We start from the raw sequence: 10,632 nt of genomic DNA on the forward strand, positions 1-10,632 counted from the left end.
CTAATTAGGATAAGAAGCAAGAAAATCACTAACCAATAGAGGATAGATTACTAACTAATAAGAGTCAGGTAACTTGTGGTCAATGAGCACTAATTTCTTTGTTTTCTGAAATTTATAAATAGTAGTAAGTCTGGGTAGTTGGTGTGCGTGTTAGGAAGAGTGATCCCCCCCCCCCCCCACACGCATATAAAAAAAAAGTTGAACCAGCTATTGAGTTTTATTATGGCAGGTTTTCCTGGAATCAATTCCAGATACTGCCTAGAGGATTCCACTTGCCACCAGCTTAGGCCCAGTTAGTTACTCATGGTTACTTCCAGTTCATTCACCAGGATTTCATTTGCTCACAGCCACTCCCAGTCACATGCTGACTGTGCCAAGGAGCTGCCAGCATGCTCCCAGTCACTCACAGTTGCTCCAAGACACTTCCAGCAACATCCAGTTTCTTGCAGTAACCCTCAGTGTGGTCCTAGTTGCAACTGGAACGACTCAGAGGGTGACTGGGATCATACTGGGAATGATTAGGAACAGGCTGGAGGTAACTGGGATATACTGGGAGCCACTGGGCTCCTGCTGGAGGTGACTGGAATCATATCGGGATCATACTGGGACTACACTGAGGGTGACTGGGAGTGACTGGGAGAAGGTGGAATCCTGCTGGAAGCAATTGGGCATGACTGAATACATTCTGGGTGTAACTGGATGCAACTGGGCCTATGCTGAGGGCAACTGGGCTCCTATTGGGAGTGGCTGGGAGCAACTGAAATCATCCTGGAGGGGACTGGGAAACAGGCTGGAGGTAACTGGGATATACTGGGAGCCACTGGGCTCCTGCTGGAGGTGACTGGAATCATATCGGGATCATACTGGGACTACACTGAGGGTGACTGGGAGTGACTGGGAGAAGGTGGAATCCTGCTGGAAGCAATTGGGCATGACTGAATACATTCTGGGTGTAACTGGATGCAACTGGGCCTATGCTGAGGGCAACTGGGCTCCTATTGGGAGTGGCTGGGAGCGACTGAAATCATCCTGGAGGTGACTGGAATCATAATGGAGGTGAGTGGGAGCCCCTAGGACCATGCTGGGAGCACTGTGTCTAACTGGGAGTTACTGGGTCTACACTGGGGCAAACTGGGAGTGACTGGGGCCATGCTGGGGGAGACTGAGATCCTACTGGACTCATACTTCCTCTTTGAAACAGAAGGCACGAAACATGAGAGGCCTGTACTTTCTGCAAAATGCATCTTTCTGTAGCTGCATTTCAGGTTTTCCCATCTTTATGAGTTAGCCTAATGGTCAGCAAGCAGGGAGCAGTTTAATTCCCTTGTTGGCCTAAGTGGTTTAAATAGACATCTCTCTCCCTGGAAAGTGCCACAAGCAACACACATCTAAGCTATAGTGGATGGGGTTCCCTTTTCAATTCAAGCTGTGTGATAGCTCTGAGGTTCAAGTTTCACTGGGCTCTGCTTTGTCATCCAGCACAGGAAAGGAAGCAGGAAAACTGGAAGAAATCCACAGCGGCTGGAGCTATTGAACTCTTTGGGGCTCAGCTGAGATGTACCTTGCTAGGCTTGTGGGATATGAAGCTTTGCTTCAGCCAGTGTGGAAAACTGTGCAGTCCAGTCATAGCTATTGCACGTAGTTTTGTTTCTTGAATGTTAGTGAAGAGATAAAAACAAGGGGTTGGTAACTTGGAGTGGTTTGGTTTTGTTTTTTTTCTGTTGTGTTGGGTGGTGGTGTCAGTGGAATCTCTTTAGTGTGGGGGCAGGGGCTGAGAGGGGAAAAGTGGTGCAAATTAGGAGTGGTAACTTGGAGTGGTTTGGTTTTGGGTTTTTTTCTGTTGTGTTGGGTGGTGTTGAGAGGGGAAAAGTGGTGCAAATTAGGCAGGCAGGAAGAATGTGAGTCCCAAGTACCAACCCATGGGGAAACGGCACGAGGGGTCGCGGTTGGGACAGGCTATAAAAGGTTCTGTTTTTTGTGGCAGGCTGTGCTCTCCTTCTCAAGGGGCAGTGGGCTCAGCTGACCCGTATTGCAAAAAAAGCAAGCTCCTTTTTGCTTCAATGATTTAATTTTCTTCTAAAACATATTTGTAAGCGCTCGTTTCTCACAGGCTGTTGTTAATTGCAGCTACGGCTCCAACTACTCTACCAGTGTCACGCAAACCTCTCTGACAGGGACAGCTTTCCCAGCGCTGACATCTCCCCTCCCTCTGCACCGCTGCCTCCCCTCTGTCACTCTGAGGAGCTCCCTGAAAACTAGAATGGAAAATGTGCTGAGGAGGAAGATGTACACAAGCAAACAACAACAAAAATTGCCAAGTACTGGTTAGTACCAGAGCATTTACTCAAGGGATAGAAAATACAACTTTCTCCCCTAAGGACTGGTTCTGTATTTCACCTTAAAAGCTGTTAGGACTTGTCTTCTCTGTCTTCAGTTCACAAATTGTTCTGAGTCTCATGAGATGCATAATTCTCTGTTACTACACAGGGAGTCTGGATTTTTACAAATGCCTAATATTTACTTGTTAGTCTGAACTTTAGAACCAAAATTCTGTGGAAGTTTTGCTTTTTAATTCTTAAAATTATGTGCAGACTGGATTTGTCCTGGTGCTTACGTGAGCTTGTGATGTCTGTGGCCACGAGCTCATGTACTTAAAACTTCAGACAAAACCCGGTTTTGTGGTTTTGCCGAGGACACAAGATAAGCACTATCACATAGACTTAACCCCTTACAAGTGAAAACACTTTACACAGTTCTCTTACACCCCTAAAACTGCTTGCATTCCTGTCTCCACATTTGGCTTAATCTTTTTTTTCTGATTTTCTCTACATTTTCTCTTGCTACACAAATAAGAAGGAACAGATTATCATTGAAGTGAATCAGAATAGAGCACAATTCCAATTACTCTTTGAAAATAGAAGAAATGCTGACTACTCTGGTAGTGCAGAAAACAACATTGCCGTGCCTTACACTTTGCAATAAAGAAAGGGAACATTTAATACAGCTATTTGACCTTGTTCTCTCCAGCTCAACTTTGGTTTTCCCACTGTATGTTTGTAATAAGGCTTAGGATAAAATCCTGCTCCCACTGACTGAGAAGGTCAGGAATTGACCTTTTGTGTAAGTGCAAACAAAACAGATAGGTGACATTTTATCACCATGGCAAACATTTCAAATGGTAGATAATTATTTTCTAACAATACAGCTCAGAGCAATGACTTGAAAAAATACAATGGGAAGGGGGAATAAAAGGTGAAACCTTACTGATATAAACTTCCACCTAAAAGTACGTATCATATTCTGAGCAACAGGTTTCAATTGTGTGAACCATGGGTGAAAAGACTATAAAAAAAACTTAGATACATGAAGTATGGACACAATAAAAAAAGCCAAATATTTTGCTTATACCTGCAGTTTATAACAGAATATATATGTCCAGAACTACAAAATACAGTTTTCTGTGAATGTATGAATGGAATGTGATCATTGTATTTTAAGTCATTTTAACATGTTCTTACAGTAGGAGAAGTAATGTAGGTGAAAGATCTTATTTTGAGTAAATGAACAGTAACTTCTTTGACACTAAAATGAAAAAGGGTATGTGTTTCTAATATGTATTTGAGTGATACAAAAATGTAACTGAGACAGATGCAGCTATTTTTATTATTTTAGCTGGCTTTTTCAGAGCCAGTTAAAGCATACTCTATTGTTAACAGAAAAACATAAACATTACATATTATGAATTTATTTATTTATTGCCATTTCTTTTGTTACTTCCCAGAATAATCAGTCAAATTTATTTAGGTACAAACATGAATTACTTTTAAACAACAGATCAGTTCAGAGGTGTATGTCCTGTTAGAGATTTACATTCTTATAAAAACTAGAGCAAGACCAGCATTAACTTCTTTTTCAGGAAATGAAAGTAGCTGCCTTCATGCTGAGCTATTCCGTTTCTTTTTCTTCTTTTGCAACAGAGCTTGTGAGTTTTGTTTCTCTGGAGTAATTTTTCTCTTTTTTTTTTCTGTTTTATTACTTTTTATTACTTTTATTGGCCCAACAAGCTCCAACAAGTTTTTCCTGACTGTCGATTTTTCATCTTCGTTTGCTGAAAAAGAAAAAAGAAATCACACTGATATTCATGTCCAGTCTTTGTAGTCTAAATGACATAGACTTATTTGTATCTAAACAGAGGTTATAAATTGGATTTTTACAGTGCAAAGTGCCATTTATGCTAGTTTTGCCTGTGAAATTAAAATATCTAAAGATCAAATATGTAAATAGATTACGATACAGGTAAACAACAGCAAAAAACCCAAACAAATCTGAGCCAGACTTCCTAAGTCTGCCGAACCACAATGGCCTCAGACCTAATTTCATTTATAGGAAAACAAGATGCGCAGTTCTAGCAAACTCTTTTATTATTTTCTTATTTGTCTCAGAAGCTTCACAGTGGCTTCCTCAGTATGTTCTTCCAGTAAAGAGCAAGAAAACTTTAACAGAAGTTAAAAGAGGCTTATGTCCTCATACAAGCAGGCTTGAGACACTATCAAATTGATATCTGTATCATGCACCAGCGTTATCTCCCCAGTTCTTCACAACAGCAGAACTTTTACCAATGGATAGAGCAGAAACCTCTCTCTTAGTATGTTCCATTTCACAGTCACACTGACAATAGAAAATACACACAGTTCTGTTACCTTGAGAGGTTGTTGCAGCTTTATCAGAGTTTTCTTTCATCTCTGAAGCTTGGTCAAGCCACACTGCAAGACATGTCAGCCTTGCTTGGGTATTGACTTCACACAGCAAAGATGGCACATCTTCAATCTGAAGATAATATAAAAAAAAAAGATTATTTAAAGTATTTGAAGTGAGAAAGTATCTTTATGCCTGCCTTTAACTTCATTGTTAGGCAATTGTATCAGTTAGCTTGGGGAATACTTGAGCAAATATCCTATTACAGATATCAAGGGATAATGTGTCACAAACATATGTGCAGTCTAACACATCAGAAACCACTGTATTAGAATATTCTACCTCACAGAGCTGGACAGAGCACCACACACATTTATACAAAATTCTACAAAACTCTGCCTGCACAGAAAGTAAATCACGTGTTTGGTCAAAATAAACACAGTGTTACAGAGAAAGGTAGAGTTCCCTGATCTCTATGTCAATTATGTATAAGGGGAACAGAAATTTGAGCTGAAAAGAGGGATTTCACTACTGCACTTGGAAATATGAAAATAATCAGGGGGTGAAATTAAAAATGGGCAAATTCAGATATTAAGTGTACAAATATTGAGAAATAATTATTTGAACTATCCAAGACAGTGAAATACAGCAGATCCTTCATTACTAGGCATTACATTAAAAAAATTAAAAAAAATACACAAGTACATAATATACCTGCATAAACATACACATCTACTGAACATAATGTGGAGGAAGATCAAGACATTCAGATTTCAAGTAACATTTTCTCAGTGATTTGAAATTAACCTTTATAACAGAACCACCTGCAATTTTGGTTGTCTGATATTTATTGTAGATGTAACAGTCAGTTTAACAGACCAACCTTATTAAGATCCAGATTCCACATCTTAATGTAACCATCACTGGATGCAGTAACAATAACATGCTGTCCTCCTCTTTCGAAGCTATAAATATCTTTTATTCTGTGAAAAGAAAAGCAATAAGTTTTTATTTTATAGCATGGCAGTTCACTTCAGAACAGTGAGCTGACAGAGATTACAGATGATTAGGTAACAGTCTAAAAAACTCAGTTTGAACAGAAAACCCATAAGTGACAGGCACGAACTTGGAACAGTAATCTGGTTTGAGTGCTGTCATTTATAGTAGGAACACTTGCCTCTGCTAGGCTTGCTATGATTTAATTCAGAATGCTTTAATACTTTAAAGCATAGACCATTAGACACACTAATGACATTACAGCTAATGCTTTTGTGTTTTGATGAATTAAAAGCAACATTTGGACAAATATGTGATTACCCTCCTATTGTCTGCACTGAATAAAACTGGCTTGTTTTTAAAGCATTCTGAAGAGTCAGAATCAGTGAAGACTGGTTAAATACACACACACTCACTCATAGATTCAGAGCTGTAATATTTCTAATTCCATACCTTGTTTTTGTAACATGCATGGACAGCACAGTACTTGTGCTCATACTAAAAGCAAACAAGTTTGCCTCAAATTTGGAATTTAGCACATAAATAAATGCACTTTCTATACTAAAGCAAAAAAATAGTAAAGTATGCTGAACATTACATTGGATTTTACTGAGAACTCAGCATTGCCATAAATATTTAAATAGTAAACAAATATAGAATACCTATTTTCATGAGCTTTAAATTCACACAGGCATTTTTGAGAGTCACAGCTGTAGAACCTTACGATTTCATCATCTCCAGCTATGGCAAGGATAGAATCCTTGGGATGGGGAAGAAAGAAATGCAAGTGGGATTAATTTCATGTGTTTCCAACCAGGTAATTTCCCAACACCTTTCTTTATTATACTTACTGTAAGAAATCTAAGTGAAGAAATTCTCTTCTCTGTTGTAATGGTCCCAGTGATTGAAGCTGTGTCCAGTCTGTAGATATCCACTTTGTTTGTTATCACGGTCACATACCTCTCCCCATCAGGGGACCATTTAATTATGTGGGCATCTGTACACATTGATAAAGTTGTATACAAACAGGCACAGGTTTTTTGCACTCTATATTGCATGAGAATCTAAAAATAAGAATCTTTAGAAGCTTCTAGACACTGTTTTCTACCTAGACCTGAGAAAATATTCATTGAAAAACCAGATTACCTAGAATAAACAAGTAAAACTATGCTCTTACATGTTTATCTCTGATTATCAGAATTGTATAAAAAAACCTAAACCAAAACACATTTATTTAACTGTCCTGACATCAAATTTCAAGGGAAAATAAAGGATTTACTTTAGTGATACTGTGTTTTCCTTTTGGTAAATGATTATTACTAAGGAGATAAGCTTACATAGGCTTGCCTGCATGTGTAAAAAAGAGATTGTGAAAGTTGTTTGCAATTAACTAACTTGTTGATTAATTCAGTAAAGTTTTCTCTACACAAAAGCTATCCAATTCCACTTCTTTTTTTAGTGGATTTAGACTGACAAACTCACTCTGCTTCAGGTTTTTGATAAAGGCTGATCGTCCTTCAACAAGATTCCAAGTTCTGAAAGACAACAAGAGATAATGTCCATTCTGGTTAAAAACAGCACAGCAAAGCTGAAGTCTGATCTGCTGACAGGAGGCACCCAAAGGAAGCTTTTAAGCATCTCTATGCATTTTTCTGCCTTCCTAATGCAAGAGAAAATTATGACCTCAAATATCACTTGCACACTACAAAGTTGAACTTGTGTTATTTTCTAACCCCCCATTTGCAACGCAGAGCCCAGAAGGAACCCCAAAACAACTTATGCGATGAGACAGCATTTTATATCTTTGAAATAGGTATCCACAGCAACATGGACATACTCCAAGTGAAAAATTACTTCTCTCACACTAAACAAAACCTGACAGTTTTCAGAAGTTTAAGCAAATTGTGTTCCAAAATGCAAATATATTTATACATCTACAGGTGACTTTTAAAGAGTCAAGAGTTCACAGGACGAAGGTATGAGCAGCAGCGACTATTCTTAAAAGACTTTAAAATATTGCTGGTACTTAGAACTTCAAAAGACAGACCAATGGATCTTTGAACCATTTGATGACAAATGTGTTTCATCAGTGTTACATGATCCCAGTTCAAAATTGTAGCTTATAACAATTTACTAAGAGTCACTGAATTATGATTCTCAGCATTCCTTCATCGGTTTTGACTCACCTTAACGTTTTATCTGTTCCGACTGACAAAGCTAACTTCCCAGAAGGATGAATAGAAAGAGATGTCACATGGCCCCTGATAAAAACAAAACATTAGCCACATGTATTATTCACAAGAACAATAAACATGAAAATGTACATGAATACGCAGATTTAAGAAACTCACTTATGTGCCTTAATGGATTTCAGACATTCCCATCTCTTCGTGTTCCAGATACAAATGAGTCCATCTTCAGCCCCACTCAGTAGATGTGCAGTACCATAGAACTCCAGACAAGTTATTGTGCCTAGAAATACAAACCAGAGCTATTAAGAATGTGTGAATTAATAGAAAAGCTTCTTCCATCAAAACGTGCCAACTACTACCCTACTCTAGGGAAAATCTAAATTATTTCCTAAGTATTTCTTCACAAACCCCACAAACTTTCTTGTATTCAATGCCTGATGTGCCCTATCAGCCACCCTATAGCCATACAAGTCTGAACTCCATCCTGGTCTGTTCTCTGACACAGAAGGACTCACCCACAATGGCCCAGGGGACACAGAGCTTCTATCAGAAGCTCTGGCTCTGACACACAGCTGAATTTACTGCACATGCTGCTTCTCATAAGCAGCAGATTTATCATACAGGAGTAAAATTCAGGTAACATGCTCAGTCCAGCCCCAGGTACTTCCTGGTTAATCAGGACTGAGTTACAAATGATCCAATCAGGTTTATTTGGACAGCCATTAACTGATGATTGTACCAATGATACAGACAAAGGATGCACCCCCAGCAAGTTTGCTGATGACACCAAACTGAGAGGTGCTACATAGGATGCCATCCAGAGGGACCTGGACAAGCTGGAGAAGCAGGCCCATGGAAACCTCATGAGGTTCCACAAAGTACACTGGAAGCCAGTATGAATACAGGCTGGGAGATGGACAGATCGAGAGCAGCTCTGCCAAGAAGGACTGGGGGATTCTGGTGGATAAGAGGCTGGACATGCCATGTCAATGTGTGCTTGCAGCCCAGAAAGTCAAAAATATCCTGGGCTGCATCAAAAGTAGCATGACCAGAAGGTCAAGGGAGGCAATTCTGCTCCTCTGCTGAGACTCCACCTAGAGTAGTACTACATCCAGCTCGGGGCTGCCAACGTAAAAAGGATGTGCACCTGTTGGAGCAAGTCCAGAGGAGGGCCACGAAGATCATTAGAGGGATGGAACCCCTCCCCTGTGAGGACATGCTGAGAGAACAGGGATTGTTCAGCCGGGAGAACAGAAGGCTGCAGGGAGACCTTACTGTGACCTTCCAGTACTTGAAGGGGATCTATCAGAAAGAGGGGGTCAAACCTTGTAGCAGGGCCTGTTGCAATAGAACGAGGGGCAATGGGTTTAAATTAAAAGAGAGTGGATTTAGATTAGATCTAAGGAAGACGTTTTTTACTATAGGGGGAGGGATACACTGGAAGAAGTTGTCTAGAGAGCTGGTGGATGTCTCATTCCTCGAAACATTCAAGGCCAAGTTGGACAGGGCTCTCAGTAACCTGATCTGGTTGAATATGTCCCTACTCACTGGAGGGAGGTTGGACAAAATGACCTTCAAAAGGTCCCAACCAATCCAAACTGTGGTATGATTCTATGATGTACTTTGCAGTTGTAATTCAGGCAGCACAAACGGTGGGATATGTAAATTAGCTCATCTGGCAGCCGCAGTCTCTCTCACACACACACACTCTCTTCTGTGTGGCTCACACACGTGGCAGGACAAGGACACTGGGAAAGATGGTTGATTGGAAGTAGCCACAGTCTAGACAAACTGTCCTGCTAGAAGAAAAATGGCACACAAGCCATTTGTGGGTCACAACTTCTCAAACAAAACCAAAAACGGTTGGAAGCAGCAGCTGCATTTGTGGGCTAACAACCACAAGAACTTGGGGATTTTTATGCTCAAAATCTTACATTGCTCGTATCATCATGGCTGCAGCCTCATCACTATTTAAGCCATATTAAGAAAAACACCAAACAAACAGCCACCCAAACAAACAAATCAATCCATTTTCTTCTTTTGGCAAGGGCCAGTTTTTCAGTTACAGTTTCGTATCACTGCTGCTTTTTACAAGGAAATGAAAATGTTTCCTTACCATTGTGCTGCAGCAGTGCCCCATGTTCTATCTTCTTCTTCATGTCATAGATCTGGATCGTCTCATCTCTGCTCCCAGTAACCACATACCTGTTGTTCACCGCTACTGCTGACAACGAGGCAGTGTGGGCATGGTGTGTAAAGTCAGGCACAACCGTCCAGGGCTGTAAAGGGTACACAAAACAAACAGGTCTTTCTGAAGCTTTACCACAGTCCTGTAGTTTTATTTTTTTAACAGCCAGACCTGGAGAAACATATGCGTAAAAATCAATGGAATTATTCCTAGCTGTAAAGTATAATGGGATCTTACTGAGTTAACATACTAGTAGGAGATTAGCCCAAAGGATTTAACTGAACACCTCCCTGCACGTGGCACTCTGTGCCACGGTCTAGCTGACATGGCGTTAGATCATAGGTTGGACTCGGATGGTCTCAGAGCTCTTTTCCAACCCGATTGATTCTGTGAAGCTGCAAACCGCCCTCGGTTAGACGAATGCTTAGACGAGGTTAGCTAAGAAAAAGTTATCTGCACAGCGATAAATCTCAGGGGCACGGGAGGTGAGTCGCCTGGTTTTGCAGCGCGGCAGGGCCGCGGGCACGCCTTGCCCGGGACACCGCACACCGCGCCATCCCT

General features: G+C 40.5%; 1 protein-coding gene across 1 annotated transcript; it reads right to left on the reverse strand.

Moving 5' to 3' along the window:
- Positions 1-3,774: 3,774 nt before the first annotated feature.
- PAK1IP1 (PAK1 interacting protein 1) lies at positions 3,775-10,162 on the reverse strand (the record flags this gene model as incomplete). The annotated part of the gene is made up of 9 exons (XM_009075299.1): positions 3,775-4,108; positions 4,701-4,827; positions 5,579-5,678; positions 6,354-6,451; positions 6,543-6,688; positions 7,174-7,226; positions 7,878-7,952; positions 8,043-8,163; positions 10,000-10,162. Coding segments are annotated over 9 exons (1,056 nt in total), but the record flags the coding sequence as incomplete, so codon positions are not given.
- Between the last annotated feature and the right edge of the window lie 470 nt (positions 10,163-10,632).

This window comes from Acanthisitta chloris, unplaced genomic scaffold, assembly GCF_000695815.1.
Source record: "Acanthisitta chloris isolate BGI_N310 unplaced genomic scaffold, ASM69581v1 scaffold13085, whole genome shotgun sequence".
In the NCBI taxonomy this organism is placed as follows: domain Eukaryota; kingdom Metazoa; phylum Chordata; class Aves; order Passeriformes; family Acanthisittidae; genus Acanthisitta; species Acanthisitta chloris.